At 39.9% G+C, this 20202-nt stretch overlaps 1 protein-coding gene and 2 gene segments (V, D, J or C); 1 reads left to right on the forward strand and 2 right to left on the reverse strand.

Moving 5' to 3' along the window:
* Nucleotides 1-304: 304 nt before the first annotated feature.
* LOC114565015 (Ig kappa-b4 chain C region-like) lies at nt 305-1863 on the forward strand. The segment is given in 2 exon segments: nt 305-596; nt 1381-1863. Coding segments are annotated over 2 exon segments (420 nt in total).
* A 924-nt stretch (nt 1864-2787) lies between these two features.
* Nucleotides 2788-3383, reverse strand: LOC114564738 (immunoglobulin kappa variable 3-15-like). The segment is given in 2 exon segments: nt 2788-3098; nt 3317-3383. Coding segments are annotated over 2 exon segments (363 nt in total).
* A 3995-nt stretch (nt 3384-7378) lies between these two features.
* Nucleotides 7379-20202, reverse strand: cop1 (COP1 E3 ubiquitin ligase). Its single transcript, XM_028593951.1, has 20 exons — nt 19409-20202; nt 19202-19261; nt 18487-18584; nt 17828-17892; nt 17566-17685; nt 14766-14834; nt 14615-14674; nt 14344-14423; nt 13952-14015; nt 13425-13539; nt 12740-12875; nt 12346-12489; nt 11818-11926; nt 11125-11206; nt 10909-11025; nt 9875-9992; nt 9379-9503; nt 9038-9198; nt 8854-8898; nt 7379-7995 (listed from the first exon to the last, which is right to left on the reverse strand). Exons 1-20 carry the CDS (start codon nt 19789-19791, stop codon nt 7978-7980), a joined length of 2169 nt encoding a protein of 722 aa, XP_028449752.1. The 5' UTR covers nt 19792-20202; the 3' UTR covers nt 7379-7977.

Raw genomic sequence — 20202 nt, forward strand, 5'->3', positions numbered from 1 at the left:
GATGTTTAGCATTTCACAAAGAAAGTGTTAAATACATTGTCATAGTTTGGGAATCGGTTTCATACATTGTAACCAGTTATTAAAGTGGGTAAACTGGTAATGTTTTTGGTGAGTTTGTTTGTGTCAAAGTCAGAGAGCCGTGTCTCTCTACAGTGAGAGGTTTTTGTACGGCGGCTCAATGATTTTGTATCACTGTGGTACACGTTCGGTGAAGGAACCAGACTGGAATTTGGAAGTAAGTCAAATGTTTATTATTTAAGGAGCCATTTTTTTTGTATTCTTTTATATTCAATAGTGTAGCATTTTCATTTTCATGGATATGTTTTTCAACAACTATTTTGCACTGAGATGCAAAGTTCACACTAGCAACAGAAATTCAAAAACTCATTGTAATGAAAGTAAAACATTAAACTAGAGATTCAATCGTTATACCCAACATGAATGGTAAAATTGCATCTTGAGGGATTGTAGCTTTAATTCAATCTGACAAAGTCAGAGAGCCATGTCTCTCTACAGTGAGAGGTTTTTGTACGGCGGCTCAGTGACTTTGTATCACTGGTACACGTTCGGTGAAGGAACCAGACTGGATGTTGGATGTAAGTTTCTGCGCAAAAATATTACGTATAATATTCTGGAGTTATGTTTTGAATTATTTCTTTTGGATGTTTTACAGCAGATGTTTTCATTTTGTTTTATTAATAATGTAAACATGTTTTAGTACTTACATTTGTATTTCTCCTCCTTTACCATGGAGACGAACTCAGAGCAGCTATACTAAACATTCCTTTACACATTCCTGTCATACTAATACAACTGCATAGGATCATAAAATGGCAAACCTGTTTTACAAATGTTTCCAAAATGTGTTTAACCTCAATGATAATTGTTTTTAAAGCAAATTAAGAGTCAATTAGCCAACTCAAATGCATTTGAACAGAGTGAAGATAACGATGGGTATTTGAAATTCTGCAAAATTTCTTCATTGTGTCATCTATTGTTTCAAACTTTGAAAATATTCGGTTTTTTTTCTTAACAGTGATTGAAATCCACATGAAGAACATTGGATTGACACAAGTTATGTCTCCACTAAATACTTTAAAGTAATGAACAGTTAAGGTTTAAATGATTTTGATGAGCACGTTTTAAAATCCGACCAATTTGTGCCATTTTTTTTCCCAGTGTAGTTTGATATATTTAAGGGCATTCTGGATTATGCTTTTCTCTTTGCTGATATGCATGAGAGGCTTCTTAAAGGGAAGTGAAACACTGTGTGAGTGAGAGACTGGTGGAGTAGAAAAACCATCTAACAGAAACTCTCACACGTAAAGGTGTGGTGGTTGATTGACAGCTGTGTCCTCAAAGCTGATTGGTGTCTCCTAGGTGATGTCCGTCCCACCCTGACAGTGCTGCCCCCCTCCAGAGAGGAGCTGCTGAAGGGGAAGGCCACGCTCATGTGCCTGGCCAACAAGGGCTTCCCCTCAGACTGGAGTCTGGCCTGGAAGGTGGACAGCAGCAGCAGTAGCAGCTGGGAGGAGAGCAGGAGCCCCGGGGTGATGCAGAAGGATGGCCACTACGGCTGGAGCAGCACCCTGAGGTTCCCTGCAGACCACTGGAGGAAGGTGGGCTCTGTGACCTGTGAGGCCACCCAGGGCTCCCAGACTCCAGTCTCAGAGACACTGAGGAGGGATCAGTGTTCCCAGTCCTGACCTGACTCACTGGGACTCTGCTACTGCTCTCAGTCTGCACTCTCTCTCTCTCTCTCTCTCTCCTTCTCTCTCTTGTCAGACTTAAAAGATTTAAATTGTGATATTTTCTTGCTCATAATGACGCCAACAAGCTTTTGATTTAATAAAGATTGTTTTCTTCAAACTGTTTCAGAGTATATTATTATTTAAACAGATTCTTGTTTTTTGAGTATAATGAAGGACATTTTCTACTTGTTAGAGGCAATTGTATTAAAAACAAGTACTAAGATCATTAACTCTGTAAGTACAACATAATAATGTCTTAATTTTGCAGTTGTATAATACAGCAGGTAAGATTATTGTGGGCATAAAGGATTAATGAAGTTCATGTTGAAATGGACTTGACAACAGTCTGTAATAAAGTTCAAAAAATAAAACAGCATATCATCAGCACAAACGGATAAAACCTAAAGGCGATCTTTTATATTTTAACCTGCATTTTAATTAAAGTATATTAACATTCAAGTATTTTAGCAAAACCTCAAGCACAACGGCAAAAGAATAAGATGACAAAAGTAGAACGTAGTATTAAATCTAATTATTTTCTATTTATAAACTGGATTTAAACTTGAAATGAGTTTGAATTTGCTGAAATTAAAAAAGAGAAAAATATCAGGATCCTATTTCTTAACTATAAATTAATTGTTCATTGTATTAATTTAGTGATCCAGTTCAACACAGTTTATGTTTATATAGATCAGATGATAGATCAATAGAACAATAATCTCACAAAAACCCTGAGAAAAAAGTTATAAAGGGAAAAGTACTAATGTATGACCATCTGTATTAATAGAGCCTACAAACCTATAAGAGCTGGCATCAAACTCTGACTGTGGTTGACTCAATTTAAACTTTGCCTCAGAAAATGGTAAATACAAATAAAATATGTTTAAAAAAAGTTAGTTCTGTCTGTGTATTATGTTAGAATTGCATGTAACTATAAAGTATATGTTAGTCATATGTTGTTGTCGTTTAATTTCTGTGCAGCTGTCGAGTCAGATCAGTTCCTCTCCAGCTGAGGAGGTTTTTGTACGACGTTGTATCACCGTGTGAACGGGCGGCTGTTATGCTGCTGACAGTAATAAACTCCTGCATCTACAGTCTGAACTCCACGGATGGTCAAAGTAAAGTCAGTCTTATGATGCGCTGTTGCACTAAAACGATCTGAAACTCCAGACTGACGGGCTGTAGTATCCACAATCAGCAGTTTAGGAGCTTCTCCATGTTTCTGAAGGTACCAGTCAATGTCATCACCTATTTGTGTACTGGATTTACATCTGATAAAGACAGTCTGTCCTGTAACAACAGACTGAGATCCAGGAGACTGAGTCAAGATGATTTCTCCTGATGAATCTGGAAAACATGAAAAAGAGCAGAAAGGTTATTGAGACAAATCCGGCTTGGAGAAAGATGATCAACATCCAAAGAGAAGATAATCATTTATTTAACATAGAGAATAGAAGAAGGAATATAAATGCTGCTACTTTCGGTGTTTTTCCAGTATAGCAGAACATCATTGAGGTGAACCTCGTTGCATCCTGAAGCAAAGTTTTTTCAGAAGAGAATCTCACCCTGAACAAGGAGCCCCAGGGTGACCAGCAGTAGAATCAGTGACATCATCATTGTGCAGCAAGTGTGTCAGTGGCTCTGAAAGGCCTGGACAGCTATTGATCAATTCTGGCCCTTTTAAAGGCTGGGAGCAGAGAGGCAGGACACGTATGCAAACACCCAGAGTCAGTCAACTGTAGCTGTCCTCAACATATCACAATGTTTCCCTTCAGTGCTTTGACTATTTAAATGTTCCACCAAGAAAGTACAGCAACTTAATTCTGTGGGATTCTTGTGACAGTATTTTTACATCTGTGGGGTTTTTTTATGTGTGAAAGGAAAACAGTGCCAAAAATAAATATTCAATGCACTCTTGAGAGAATGTGGGATAAAAGGTTTAATACCAGGAAATTGATATAGATTATTTGTGTTTATACAGCAGATAGTCCAGTCAATGATTAGGATAATAGGTTATTTTTTGCCAGACTTTATTTCTTTTCATGAGGAGCTCTACTTTAATTTTAATACTTAAATACTTAAATTTGGTAAACCGTAAACTCCGCAGTCTGCAGTTGCTTCTTTTTGTACATTTAAAAGGGGAAGAGAGAGTAGACAGAAGAGTTACTTTAATTACTGATCCCATTATGGACTTAAAGAAGGGAAGATGAGGGTTAAGCCATTATTGAATATCATCTGTATAGAAGATGAGTTTTCGGTGGTGTTACTCGGAGAAGATGCTCAAGACGCATTTCCTACTTCTTCAAAAGAATTATTATTAAAGTTCTCAGATGTTTCTATTTCCTCATCTGTTAAATCAACCCTCAGAGATGTAGGTGTCACTTTTGACCAGTCATTGACTCTTGGGCAGCATGTGTTTGCAAAGTGTTTGACTCACATCTGTGTTTTCCAGTTGAGATTTATTGTTAAACTTTGGCCCACTGTGTGCCTCAAGATAAGATCCATTCATCCATTTAGACTGTTGTAACTCCTGCAGGAATGTCTTGCCTTTCACATCGATGAATCACTAACAAGTGGTCCAAAGGAAGGCCTTTATCCCTGAAAAGTGCTCATGTTACACCTGTTTATTACATTCTTTTTCACTGGCTCCCCATTAAAATAAAAATCCAGTTCACAATACACTCAAGAACTGTTTAATGTGAATGGGGTTTAGGATACTCAATGTTTTCTCCAAGACTCAAGATTTTAAAGCTATCCAACATATAAGAATTAAAAAAAATATTTAAAGCTATAGTGCGTAGTTTAGTAATAAAGCCTGGCTGTTGAGTGATGGTTCCTGCTCATATGAAGAGTATAAACACATATCATCATTTATGAGGTTTGGGCTTGAGACAAGAAATAGTTAAGGTAGCCTCACAATTGCCATCTTATGTTTAATATTTGAACTCAAAATGTTTCCTTTGTAAATTAAAAAATATACGCCAAAGTGAAAGAGTACTACGTTTAACTTTTCCTCTTTAGTACTGAAACCTGTCTGTTGTCATGGTTCAGCAGCGCTGCATGTCTGTTTCCTAATTACTGAGCTCAGAGAGGGAAGTGAAACGTTTAACATCAGTTTCATCCAATCTGAGGAAGACCAACAGAACTAGTAGCCTCCTCTGCTGCAGCCAACCGAATGGAGTTTAGTTGACCTCATACAAAGTTTATTAATCTCTCGGTCTCTGCAGTGGGTCGAATCGTCCCCACCCTGATATATTTGATGATGTCTCTCTCTGTGCCGATATGCATGAGAGGCTTCTTAAAGGGAAGTGAAACAATGTGTGAGTGAGAGACTGGTGGAGCAGAAAAACCAAACGACAGAAACTCCTTAAAGCAGAAAATCAACTCTCACACAGTAAAGGTGTGGTGTATGTTTGACAGCCGTCCTCAAAGCTGATTGGTGGCTCCTAGTAGATGTCTGTCCGCCCCCCTAGTCTTGCATTGCCAGACCTTCCTCCACAGTGCGGAGGAGGGTCTGGCTAGTCCACACAGCATTCCGGGATGGGAGAAAAATGTGCTCTGGTTTATTGGCATGTCTTTAAACCAATCACAATGGTCACAGGCGGTGCTAAGGGCCAGACGAAGCCACAGCGCCACTGCAAAATAGCCTCGGGAAGGAACTTGTTTTGGTGTAACGTGTTCAAAAAGTAAAGTTCAAAGGTTGTTTTAGTCGTGCAACAGAAAACTGATTGGACAGATAATCTAGCTAGCTGTCTGGATTTACCCGGCAGAGATCTGAGGAGCAGTTAAGCATAGTCCTCATAAAACGACTGGAGTTTAAAATGCCAAACACATAGCGGAAGGTAGTGGAAATCTGGCCAAAAAGAGTGACATCCGGTGGAATTTCGGGCGGCATCTGAATGGATATAGACTAGTCCCACCCTGACAGTGCTGCCCCCCTCCAGTGAGGAGCTGCTGCAGGGGGAAGGCCAAGCTCATGTGCCTGGCCAATAAGGGCTTCCCCTCAGACTGGAGTCTGGCCTGGAAGGTGGACAGCAGCAGCAGTAGCAGCTGGGAGGAGAGCAGGAGCCCCGGGGTGATGCAGAAGGATGGCCACTACAGCTGGAGCAGCACCCTGAGGTTCCCTGCAGACCACTGGAGGAAGGTGGGCTCTGTGACCTGTGAGCTACTTGTTAGAGGCAATTGTGTTAAAAACAAGTACTAAGATCATTAACTCTGCTACTGGTTTCACTCGTCTGGTCTCTCTCAGTTCACATTTTAAAGTCATTTTTTTAATTACTTGTAGAAATGCTGTTATCACCTGGATTTTAAACCACTAAAGAATACAATAATAAACATAAAATAAGTTGTTTTCATATATAGTATTACATGAACAACTGCTGTGATATGTCTTAATTGAAAACAGAAGATTAATTAAATCCACAAGACAGTTTCAAACCAGTGCTGCTCTCTTGTGGAATTGTTATGGTAGCACACGTCTGATTTACAGATGTGTGCTACCAACATGTCGATATTGTTTGACAAATACCTTAAAATTAACAATTTAACATGGCAAAATGTAATTTCCACTAGTGGAAACTAAATTGCTACTAATCAGCAGCCCAACTGATGAGATGTGAAAAGGGCCTCATCAGACCCTGGTGGACGTGGCAGCTCCAAACAGGCCAAGTAACATTTACAGTTGCCACCTTGTAGTCCACTCACCACCGTGCACCATCCTAACAGCTAACTAGCAGCAGTGTAGCCAGCATCAGAAAGATGATTCCATATTTCAGTGGACATGTAGGCTACTCAGCAAAGTTGATGCAAGTCAATCAACACAGCCAGATGCTCCTCTGGTATGGAATTACACACAAACTGTATTATTACAAACACAATCTCAACATTACACCTGTGCCTAGTCTCATCGCTTTTTATGCAAAATCCTGCAGTTAGCATAGAGCTATGGGCAATATGGAGAAAATCAAAGATTACAATATTTTTGACCAAATACCTCAATATCGCTGATATTTTAGTGTTTTCGCAAAATATGTACACAATATCATTCAATAAGCCTCAGTAATGTGGGTATAATAGCCTAACTAGGTGGGCAAAGGCAAATAATAGTACAGACTAAAATAAGTCCTACAAGTTCAGTCAAGATAATGCTTTAAATGGCAAAAAATATCTAATAAAATATGACCAAACGCAATACAATCATTTCCAAATAATTTATTCAGTTATACAAATACAAAACACCTCTCACTCAAGTTATCATAAAATAGGTATGTCTTGGCGGTGTTTACCAAATCCTCTCGATGCCAATATTGTCCACATGGATCACCCCTCAACAGAAGGCAGAGGTTTTAACTGACAGTATGTCAAGAGTAATTCCATTGCTACTTTAAAAGAACTACATCCGATTGAGGTTCTCATTTCTCAACAAGCAACAAACAGCTGACATATCTTGGAGAAAAAAAAAAAATCCAGTTTGATGTAGCATTGCAGTCTCATTATGTTCAGACAGTAACAAACATTAGGAGTTAATCAACATTTCCATAATCCATTGGTCTTCCTTAACTTCTGTACACTACCCCACATTCTAAACTCTTTAGCCAGAAAAGAAACTGACGATACGCTTGACAGAATGAAATTCAAGTCATATTTATTAAAACAGGTTTCTTCCAATCGGGAAAACCCAAAAACTACACATAAAGGGGGAAAATAAGGTGGTTGACAAACAATGGGGGGTAAAAGCTCTATGTAAAGACATCATTTTTGCATGTCATTTTGTCTTGTGCTTTGGCCTTTAAAAGGGAAAATAAATCATACTTTTAGCGTTTGGCTGGATGTACCCTTGAGAGTGACCGCTTCATTAAAAAGGTACAAGTTTTGCTCTGACCTAAAACCATAAAGAGGCGCTCTATTGTAGCAGATATAACTTTACTGAAAAGAAACAAAATGCTTTCTGAAGTCTCTTGTTCCATTTGTGCCCCAAGCTAGTTCCTGGTTTTTGTTTTGCCGTAAAATGACAGCACATCTTCTCCTGCTATATTGATGTACTGGTCCAAAGTCTTTCTGCTGTAGCTCATTGAAATACGACAGGTTCAGTTTATTTCAGCTCTCCCGGTGCTGTCGGGTATCCTAGTTCCGCAGGCAACCTCGGCTCTCCCTGAATCAGACTGATCCTCTACCAAACAAAGAGGCTGATGGTAGTTCTATCACACACTGAAGACGTGGTGGCCCTTCAGACAAGCTCAAGGACCTGTGTAGGGAGAAGAAAAAAAAAGACCTGTTTTGTCATCTGTAGCACGCTGTCACTGGAGACAATGAGTTAAAACAGTAAGATGAGCGCAGTCATTGCTTTGATAGGCAACAATAAAAGTGCCACATGAGGTCCAATATTACAGACTGGAAAATCAGCTTTGCTCTGTTCCGTGACTACGTAGACTGGACGTGTAAGCCCAAAACCGTAGTCAAACTAAAATGCATTACAATTGTTTAAATACATTCTTTCACACTCATCCCTTCTGGTATTTAGTCATGCAGATACAGTCTTTCACTGGGAATTCTGCTGCATCCCTGTACAACAAAAAGGTGAATGGCTTTTTGTAGTGATGAAGCCAAATGAAGCCTCCTGATGCTTCAGGAACCACTCTTTATTTTCTGAGCCCTCTAGATAGCGCTCTCTGCTCAACAAAGGGCTGAAACAACAACAAAATTGCCATAAATTGAGCCTTTGTCCAAGAGCGCCATCTAGTGGGCTCAGAAAATAAGGAAAATGGTTCATGAAGAGTCATTTGGCTTACTAGTGTCTATGTATTTTGACTACTACAGTAACAAATGTCAAAAGGTATTACATTTGGATTACTGATTTGCCTTTTCAAACAAGACAGAAGTGTAAAAAAAAAGAAGGTTCCTAGTGTATTAGATCTGAAATTATTTATTATTATTTTTCAAGCGGAAATGTCAAAACATTCTTTTTTTCATAACAGTTGCTAGTTTTCTGTTTACTGATTGATAGAGCTCTAACTATGCATGTCACCTTGCCAAAAGTCTGGCACCTGATGCAGTAGTCCTATAGGTATAAGCATGTTTTATGTAGAACCCTCAAAACACAAACCTTGATCGTTCCTTGGCTGTTTGCAGCAATCAGTACATTTGACTCCTGAAAGAAAAAAAGAAAAAAAAGTATTAATAAAACAGCATAGTGTAAGTTACGCATGGATATTTAATCATCATGGTGTGATCTCCTTTCTAGAACAGCAATTTGTAAGATTAACAACAGTGTAATAAGGTGAACTCACTCCATCTGGCATGGCTCTCCAGCAGACAGCGCTGACAAACTCATTGGTGTCGTCCTCCTTCTTGTCTTTGTCCAGCACACTCTTAACGGTGTCAAACTTAAACGTTAACAGCGTCTTGGAAAGTCCTTTGTAGTATAGGTACAGGGAGTTGTTTTCACTGCCTACACACAGACACACACACAATGTTTCATTTCAATTTTGAATTTAATAAAACATTTTTAGATTTTGGTTCTTGCAGTGGTGCCCCTGCACGAGCAATTATCCATGAAATGCTGCGTGACAGATTCATTTGCAACATGGTCAGTATAGGTTTCTTTTTTTTTTATTAACTCAATGCTTACCACAGGCAACATAGTCTCCATTGGAGGCCAGGCCTACGAAGTTCTTCTCATTGATGTGGCCCTTGAAGGAGCGCAGGCAATGAGGCTTGTTGACGTTCCACAGCTTCAGCTGACTGTCTGTTGAACTGTCAAATGAAGGATGTAAATACAATGAGTCAAGAACTGTAGGGCATTTGTGACATGACTTGTTAAAACTGCATTTTACTAATCTGTGGCAGAATGTTACCAATTGTCAGCCTGTAAATCTTTGAGAAATGAGTAGAGAAAACAAAATGAGCTACAAGTCAGCATCTATTTTTGTTAACTATGTAAAGCAGTTGGTACAGTTGTTAATGGGAATACATTAAAAGCATACAGTATATAGTAGATGGTGTAAGTGTGTCTTAAGAAGAAATATAAATAAAAAAAAAAAAAGATGTTTTCATGAAACTGATTTGTTGTAACAAAAACATAATTTCAGCACAGTACCGCTAAAGATGAGGCTAAACTGACTTACGCAGAAACTATTTCCTCTCCGTTGACAAACTTGGCGTAAGACACAGCCTTCCTGTGGCCTTTGAATACCATGATTGGCTGCTTAGTGTTGCGTAGATCATAATAGTGGACACAGTGATCTGCGAACAAAAACAAAAAGGCAGGCGTTCAGACGGGAGGGATGACAGAAGAGGGGGGAGGGGCTGCGGCTAACTCCGTGTCAGTCATATCCAGTAACCACCAAGGCAGGCAGCCATTGTGAAATGGATGGTGCAATGCCTTTGTTGACATTTGAGAAAATGTGTGTTTCTTACAAGCTGTGTGTTCTCCATCAGTTCTGTTTTTGAATGAACGGTACACTATGCCTGCTGGCTTTTATTCCAATGTCCTAGCTTTACTCCAGTAAACCAATACTTTGCGGTCAAGGAGGGGTTTCCTTTTGTCAGGCTCAGTGGACTTGGACCTTAGAGACACAGGGAATGGGGTAAATAAGCCAGGGCAATTCACCGCTGGATAACACAAGAGTTCGTATGCAGCTCTGCCTGTCCTTGGTACTTGAAAGATTGTTTCTGTGTACAAAAGAACATTTGAAATCCTTATTTCTCCCTTGGGGAGAGTAACAAATGAAGGTTTCAGAAGTTTGTCTGGACCACCAGAGTCTGTGAAACCACAAATGAAATGTTGTGGTCTACAAGGACGAACTGCAGTGGCGTGAAGCGTGCGTGCACACTGTCAAGAGTTCAACAATAACAACACATTTCTTTGCCTGTAATTTTAAAGAGAGACAAATTATCTTCTCCGTTTCCTCCCCCCCCATGAAATAAACTGAACTGATTGGAAGTCCGACCCTGTACTGTAACCTGCTCATACACTATGTATGCTATTTGAGTTTAAACTGTATTCATACAAAACATGTTAGTGATACTTAGTCTAGACAGTTGCAAAGTAAGTTTTAATAATAATTAATGCGTCAATGAATCTCGACCAACAGTAAATTCACAGGACAAAGACAAGAGAAATCGGTCACTCACAGCCTAAAACCAATCCTGATCTCACCTGCACAGCCAAAGGCCAGATGATACCTTGAGGTTGGACTGAATTTCACACAGCAGACATTGGCCTTGGCCTCGATGCTGGCTACTGAGTTGTCAAGATTGGTTGACCATAACTTCACTGAAACACAAAAAACAGACGTGAACTTTTCTGCATTAACTGGAAAGATAGAAGATGACCTATGTCTGAAAGCTTTCAGCCAGAGCACTCGTCGGTTACCTTTAGCGTCATCAGAACCGGAGGCTAACAGCTTGGGGTCCATCAGATTAAAGTCAACACTCCAACACCTTTTTTCATGTTCCTGAAAAGAAAGCAGAGGAAAACTTGTCATAACAAACATTACTGATGAATGGCACAGTTTTAACTAAGCAATCCATTGAGTCAAATGTGTACTTTAACTGTATTGATAATCAAATAAAAGAATGGAAACCACGTATTTACACTATGCTACAAACGGCAGCAGCGTGACGAGGTGGTGAGAGCCTATCCTGCGCAGAGCGCTGCACGTTTGGCTTCTTTTTCTGGTCGCCGAAAGTTAAAAAAAAAAGTTCAACTTTGGGTTAAAGCGCTGCACTCGTTACCGTCCCTTTTTACACAGCCATCCAATCACAGTGGAGAAGGGGCGGGTCAAATACCACAAAGACCAACCGTCACATCCTACATGTACATGTGCTGAACAACAACAACGGAGGAGAAATGTATACTGCTGGACTGTCCTCTCTCCCTGCGTGTTTCAGCCTTCCCTTCGTCCACACCAAGTACTCTACCTTGTGCCAACTTTTACATCAGCAGACATTCCGTATCATAGCAACCAGATGCAACCAAGCATCTCAGCTGAAAAAATGCAGAGCCTCCAAAAAAGTCTCAAGCGGGTGGGAAAAAAAAAAAAAAAAAAAAAAAAAAGTATCATACCTGGTAGACTTTGGACCTCTGGCCGGTGAATCCGTCCCACAGAATGACCGTACCCTCATAGTCACTGCTGGCCAGGAGGTTTTTGTGATAGCTGCTCCAGCTGATACAGCTAAAACAAACAAGGTCGGGATCACCTTCACTTTTCAAGATTCAAGCTCACAATTTGTCACGTTCTTAATATGTGCTTCATTTACTATTTGTTTTGACTCAGGCCTTGGTTTCTAGAATGATTTTTATTGTTGTTTTTTTTTTTTTTTTAACAAATCCAGAGCATGAGTTGGATCTGTACTGGTCTGCACAACAATACAACTGGCAAAACCAAAATATGGAGACATTGTTTTTCCTTCTGAGTTCTATAAGTTTCTTCCACTTCATGAAACCAGTTTGTGGTAGTCAGCAGATGTTGCCCTCACGATCATCTTTGTTGAATGTGTGTTCAAACATTTTGGGTTAAAAAGATGATCCGAGCCACTCTCAACGTGGCATTGTAGGATCTAAAAAGATGCTCGCACATTAATTCCCCCCTACCTGATTTTGGAATTGCAGGTCATTTCATTGACAGGGTAGTGGATGTCCACTGCATCCTGGATCACTGTGCCATACTCAAACACCTTGATCTTTTTGGTCACACCGGCAATGGCGAAGTAGTCACAGTCACGGTCAAACTCAATACTGAAAAACAGGAGAGAATACAGTCACTGATAGTGAGTGGGCTGATAAAGATTATACTGTTAGAAAACGTGTTACAATGGATTAAATAAAAAAAAGAAAAAAAAAAAAAAACACACACACACACACACACACACACACACATTATAAATCCAACAAATTCTATACAAATTGTTAATAAAATCCCACACCGAGCCTTCATAGATCAATGCCACAGAGTGTATAGGACTAATATACAAGTTCCTTTTTGTACCTGGAGACAATACTGGAGCCATTATAGAGGTCACTGGCGTACGAGAGGGTGGCGAGTGGCCGCACAGAGTTGTAGCGGGTAAACTTAGACAGACACTCCATAAAATCATCCAGCTGGTTCAGGTTCCTGCCTTCATCTGGACACAATATTAAAATACTGTTTACAAGGAGCAATGGGGACATAAACTATATACTGTATGTAATGGGGAAAAGAGGGACAGTATAACGATACTGAATGTTGAAAGGGCTTCATGTCACATTTTTTAACATCAATACATTCTTAATATTCAATAAATATAATAACCAAAAACAAAGAGCCTTTTGTATGGTGTGCCACCCTGTAGGGTTTTTGCTTTGTGCGTTGCAGCATGTGTCATTCTTCCAATGCTGAGATCATCAGAAACACTCACTCTGTGACAGCAAGCAGTGAAGTTTGTGACAAATGTGGTCTTAATTTTAACAAATAGGAACTTGAGAAATAACACTGGGGTGAGGCACACACTGCCATTCAGCCATCCTTCCTCTGAAGTGAACAGTTCTAAGAACTGAAGCTCCTACCCGTATCCTACCTTCATGCAAATGTCCTGTTTGTACAGAATCAGGACAACATACTTATCTGCCTATAGATGTTTCTAGACAAATTGTTGTTGTTGTTCTATTGCACACATTCACTGCGGGATTGGTACCTGTGATGCGGGACATTTTGTTGGAGAAGTAGCACTGCTCCAGATCTTCAAAGTGAGCCGTGAGCCTCTTCCTCCGTGATGCCAGTGTGCTGTTGTACCAGGTCTGTCTTTTGCCCTGGCAAAACAATCCCAAAGTGTTTGAGAGTACAGTCAACTCAGTGCTAGCTCACACTGACATTTATTCTGATAAAAACAAATTGATTTAATTCAGTTTTACTGAGAATGTGTGTGATGTTTTTCCTGTTAGCATTAAATAAAATAAACACCTTGACTTGATAGACCCTTAGTTTAATATCCATTCTGGCCACTACGGTACATGCCAAAAACATGTGAGAGCATGCGTACAAAGATTTGTTTCAATAGCTATAAGGAACTTTTTCCCATATTTCTTTGGAGGCAAAACCAATGGCCTGCATCATATTATAAAAACTTGCAAATAAGAGATATGCAAAAAATTAGTAAATTTGACTTGACTTGAGAGTTAGAACTGGATTTAAAAGCTAACAGAATGTGTTTATCTGACTTACCTGGGTTGTTCCACCGAATCCTGGAGGGTGGCTGTAGTCTGGTGGGTCAATAATACTACTGCAGCTGGTTGACAAACAAACAAACAAAAAATATACAGACATATGAGGCACATTATATGGATATACAGTAGCCCATAACATCTGGACTATATGCATGTGCTTTGCAATTAGCTAAGTAGCTCCTTCATAAAGATATAGTAGTTCTTATAGAGCAACAGGTAAAACATTTTCAAAATCTGTGCTAACCGATTCTATTTGAGAATCAAATAGAATCGGTCAGCACAGATTTTGAAAATTACACATGAATCTCAATGTGGCTCCTTGCACTGTGATGACGATGGACTCATTTGCTGTACAGACAGAATTTGTTAGAACACAGAGGTCAGCCGTACCTGGGTGCTGGGGAGGGAGCCTCAACGTTAGGCACCGTACACTCTAACTCCATCATTGGACAGTACAGCCCGCTCATTTCCTGGAAAAGTACACAGAAATAACATGTTTTGCCTCTCAAGTTGTGATGAGTGGCTCCAATTGTTGCCAATTCACAATATAATAGGAGTTCATAATTATGTGTACTGTTCCTCTACCTTTCCATTTAGAACATACTGTGAATGAGAGTTTGGTTACACGTGCAGGAGGGTGATACTTTCTCTGTGACTTTACCTCAACACGCTTAATGTCCTCTTCTAGAAAGCTGAGCTCTTTCTGGAGTTGCTCCAGTTGCTGTGGACAGGGCCAGAAACAAAAGATTAATATGCCTGCATGTGGACAGTTTTCAAAATCATTTCATGACACAGAAGTGCAATTATAGTACCTCTCGCTTATTTCTCCTGGCTTCTTTTAGGAACTCCATGAGGATCTGTCTCTGAGCTTCTTGGGATTCCTAGTGGAGAGACAGACATCATACATAATCTCACAAAACTACAGGTGAAGCTGCAGAGTACCTTTGCTTATCCTCTAAAGAGAGAAGATCATGTGAAAACATGTTTAGTTGCCAGCGGGAAAAACATTAACACTAAAGCTGTAACTTTTACTCAAAGTGCATTTTAACTGACCAACTTGTTACTTTATCTAGTACAGGTATACATACATTTTTATACAAGTTATTGTACTTTTACTGGAGTACAATTTCTTTAGTTACAGCACTTTTACAGAGATAACATTCTATTACTCTTTCCATCAGTGGTACTTCCACTGTAATGATAGCATTGCAAACTAAAGTGGAGTTGTACAGAGAGGAATGATCAAAGTGAGGCACAGATTATTAGGAGCATGTTATTCAATTCAACTACAGGAAACCATCCCAAACCGGAGGGTTTATGGGTGTTGGAAGACGCTTTTTGATAACTGTGGCTACAAGTTGCTCATGTTTCGAATGTCTGGCATAACAAAATAAATCGAGAGCAGGGAGTCGAGTCATATTTTGGACTGATGCTCTTATTTGGCCATTTCTTTATGCAGTCTGAACTAACAAAAACACCAAAGATGGTAAGGTACAACATCCACTGCGGCTATTTCCAAAGAGGTAAGACTGTCACTGGACTATCTGTCGAGACAACTAAACAGCAGTTTACAGCTACAATCTGAACTGCTGGCAGATTCAACAGGGCCATGACAATTTCATACCGGTTTGACATCTGCAAAAGATGTGTACAGTAGTTACACCCCTGTTTTTAATGATAGAGAGGATGTTTGAAAATGGCACAGGAGAGACAACAGGCTAGCGTAGAGCAAAGCTTTGATTTGCAACCATGAAGGAGGAAAGGGTCAGTGAAATGTGTCAAGAACTGTCTACAGGTTACTGTGTAAAGATAAGCATGTGTTGGACAGAGAGAAAGCTAAAAAGGTAGTGCTCAGGTTCCCACTGTTCCTTACTAATCCAGGAGTGAGTTTTGCAATTCAAAAGCAGATAATCAGTGACATTTCTCCTCACGTGAGGCAACTCAATTTCAAAACTGGTTAGGATTTTAAAACTCTAGGCCTACGCTGACGTGACACGACATGATCCACAGGATAGGCAGTGGCTCCTACTTCTCTTTTCCTATAACTTGTTTTCATATCACATGGATTGTCAAGAAAAGGGGATGTTGCAGGCTATTCTGAGAGAGATATGTGCACCAGGTTTTACTGCATTTACTCAGGAAGTGTGATACCACATACTCTCTGCCACAAGGATCACGTCAAGCACTACTGAATACCATTCACAAGACTCAACAACATTGACTCTTTAAACACAGCCTAGAGCATCTCCTTGCAGATATATATGATACAACTGATGGAAGATGTAATTCCCAGATATGTCATTCCTCATGCTGTCCTCTCTCAAATACGACCACATTCACAGGACTAGCTCTCGTCCATAAACGTCGATGATTGTGAATCATCGGTCAAAAGCCCCCTAAGTCAAATCACATTCATCAGCCAAATCAATGCAATTTCCTTAGCCATTGCATGCAAAGCAATGCATAATTGCAACATGGCAGGCTATAATCTTTCACAAACAGGGTTCTCTTGTCTCAAAACGATCTGACTACAAAGCGAACTGATGGAACCGGAGAAGGATGATGGAAACAGAGCACTTTGGTTTGTTTCTGAGCAACTACTAAACAACCACCTCCAACTGTATAAAAACTAGTATAGTATAGTCATGGTCAGAAAACCGTTGTTTTGATGAAAAATTGATGAAGTTTAATGACATTTCTTTGTCATCCTTCCAGAGCAAAATGTGGAGACTATTAACATTTGATTATTTGTCTTTTATATTATTGAAAACATTCTCATTTTTTGTCAAGATAAATGGTTCTGCTCCAAAACATATTCAGGGGAATGCAAACAGAAACTCCTGATGTGAGGCCTCACGATACCAGGGTTTCTGCAGTGTTTGCAAACTGAATTTGAGACTTTAAAAGACCTTTAATTACCACCTAGAATGCAAGCTAACACCTCTGCAACTATCACACTAGTAAAGAATGATGAAAAACTAGTAGAGAAAATAAAGTCCACAATTATTAATTAAGTACATTTATTTATTGCCATTTATATCACATTTGACAGTACTTCCCCGCTGTATATTACGATAACTCGTAATATAAATAATCAATTACATTTAAAATGATTTGATGAGACTCTTGTAGCCAGCAGTGGCAACAGTGTTTGCTACAGCTCTGATGCGAACTGAAACTCCACAAAAAAAAAAAAAAAAAAAAAAAAAAAAAAAAAATGACTGAACAGCCTCCTGCATGCCCAATCCACTGTTGCACCAGTGAGACCGTCTACTGCAGGCAAAACAAATATTCAAGCCATTTTAATACCTTTAAAGCCTTTTTTGAGAGAATTTATTCACTTTAGTCACTTCATTTTGGTCACTCTCATGCACGGTTAACACCCATTATGACTATTTAGTAGATGACTTTGCATCTTCCTTCTTTAACATGGAATTACAGGTTATGAGTCATCTGTGACTCGAAAAGTCACCATTATACCTTTTACCATGGAGTATTGTGCAGCCCTATGGGAATCTAAGAAGCCAGAATGCAGATGCAAAATGCAAGAAATTGTTAGGAAGAAGAAAGAAAATGAAATGCATATCTGATCACTCTTAGACCCTTACTTACCGCCTCCAGCTGCTTCTTCTTCTGGACCAGGAGCTCCAGCATCAGATTGACATTTGCCAGGTCTAAGTTCTCCTGGTCAGGACTCAACACATCCTGGAACACCTGCCACCTTGACCCATTCTTTGTGGGCCAGAGACACCAATCAGTTACAAGTAACAGACCTTTCTAACTATGTAAGAGTGAAAATGTGTGTGTGTGTGTTTAACAGCATTCACAGGTAGAGAGAAACAAAGCAGTTATAGTGTGCATGTGTTGTACTCACAGGATGGTCCAGTTTTAGTCTCTTCTCATCTGACCTTTGTTTCTGTTTAAGGATCAGTTCATTTACTGGAACATGGGGACATGAGGCGGAGTAGGTGGAGGGGATAGGGTAAAGGAGAAAAGTGGAAACGCTACGTAAGTATACAACAGAAATAAGACCAGAGTGTGACTTAAACAGGAAAGCAATAATACTTTGGGTCAGTCAGTTTAGCCGTGGTAAAAACTTTGGTAGGGCCTCTATTGGCAATACCAATTTCATTACCATAATGGCAGGTTTATTTACTTTCATATCACTTTATAAGTGAACTTTCACTGGACTCTGTCCTGTTTAGCATAACGTGTATTTGATAAATTATTTCTCAGACACATTTGAGTCCCGATGACAAGAGTACTTTGGCTCAACCCTATTAAGGTAATTAATTTCCCCTTTGCGTCATTGTAGCAAACATTACATAAATGTCAAACTAAATAAATCTAATGATTTAATTCCAAGACCACTGTGTTGTCCAGTACAGTGGATATCCTGACGTACAAATATGTATGTTCTGTGACCACTCTTCCATTTCAGAATTGTTTTCTGATTATCAGTGAAAGCAGAAAAGACCTAAGCAACACCTTAGACATAAACAAACATCAATCCCTCTGACTCAAAATACTTACCAAGAAAGTTTGGGTAAAGCTGATCCACGTTATCGACAACATAGTTACACTTGGGACACCTGTTGCTGTCCTCCAGACTCTGGCGGATACACTTGAAACTGCAGGATGAGAAACAACTGAATACTGTGGAAATAACTGAAAGGAAATAATGTTCCTTGTATAGGTTTTTAATGGGCCTAAATGTTTTATCCGTTTGTTGCACTATTTGCTATTTGTCTTTGTTTGAATTCCTGTTTGACATTGGTAGTCACTCCACCTACATGCACACATACAGTCTACTCATTCATGCTAAATTTTCAGTCAAAATCTTTAAGGGATGCTATGAAGAAAAGAAAAAATGGAAGGGCAAAAAGCTTTTCTCAATAATGCAAAGACTGGTTTGTTGCAGTGGGAAACTATAAACCAAAACATTTTCTTGTTACGTTTTATATAGTGTAGGTTTGTATAGCAGTTGAGTAAACTGGTGGACAGGTGGAAGAGGAAAGTTGTCCTTCTCCATCTCTACCTGTAAGCATCATTAATATATTACATTTGCACGGTTATTTATGTTGGCAAAAGTCTTACAAAATGACAAATACCAGAAATGGTTATTTCTGACGAGCCCACTTTCTTTTCTGCATTTTGCTCTGCTGGGTGTGTCATGTTCTCAAACTTCAAATAATTTGCTGTAAAACAACTATACCGCTGACTGTCTCAGCTACAACTGAACACTTACCAAAAGCTGTGTCCACACTTTGTCATGTGTGCCTCTTCTATCATCTCGAAGCAAATGGGACTGGAAAAGTAGACAAAAAGCCGTGTTATGTGCATGTCAACATTTAGCTTTCAAAATGTTGAAACTGTGACAGCAAGCTTTTAATGCCCTGCAACTACAATCTACAGAAAAGAACATTTTCACGGCCACATTTCAGAGATAACTTACCACACAAAATCGTTGCTTTTATCTTCGTATGAATTCAAGAGGCCGTTGTAAAGGGGTGCTTGATGGAGGGATTTCTTTCTGCTGCCCGAGGACGCAGAGGGTCTGCTCAGAGAAGCAAACCCGCCCCGGGACGACGGTACGGGGGCCAACGTTGGCACCGACAAGACACCCTCGCTGGCTGCTGCCAAGGTCCGAGAGGGCACAACATTTCCAGAATTGTTACCATTAAGGTTACTTGTGACGACGTTGCTCCCACCGCTACCGTTTGTGTTCCCAGTGCCTCCTGTGCTGCTGCTGCTGCTGCTGCTGCTGCTGCTGCTACTCGTGCTGGGCACTGAACTTGCCCCACCAGGGCTTTGCTGTGGCCAGTTGTTTGACATCATGTAAGGCCGACTAGAAACTCCCCAAAATCCTCTGCGTTGCTGTTCAAAGCATCCGGGCAGTGCTGCTACTTGGCTACTTTAGCAGGTTGGCTAGCTAGCTGGCTTATGTGCTAGCATCCTGGAAGAAAGCAACAGTCGCCAAACGTCCAGCGTATTTAAACTTGTCCGTCGGTGTCTGCGTCACTTTTGTCACTGGCGGCGTATTACAAAATCGCTGTACTATAAAAGGAAAAAAGACATGGACACTGAAACGGCCAATAAAACAACCACAACTGCGTTGTCCAGGAGATTAGCCAGCTAACTACTGTTAGCTACGGAGGAATCTCTTGAGTTTCCTCGATTACCCAGTGTGTGCTGCCGGCTTTCAACTACCTCCCCCTAGTGAGAAGGAGTTAAACTGCATACTTACGA

This window comes from Perca flavescens, chromosome 12 (genome assembly GCF_004354835.1).
Source record: "Perca flavescens isolate YP-PL-M2 chromosome 12, PFLA_1.0, whole genome shotgun sequence".
Classification (NCBI taxonomy): domain Eukaryota; kingdom Metazoa; phylum Chordata; class Actinopteri; order Perciformes; family Percidae; genus Perca; species Perca flavescens.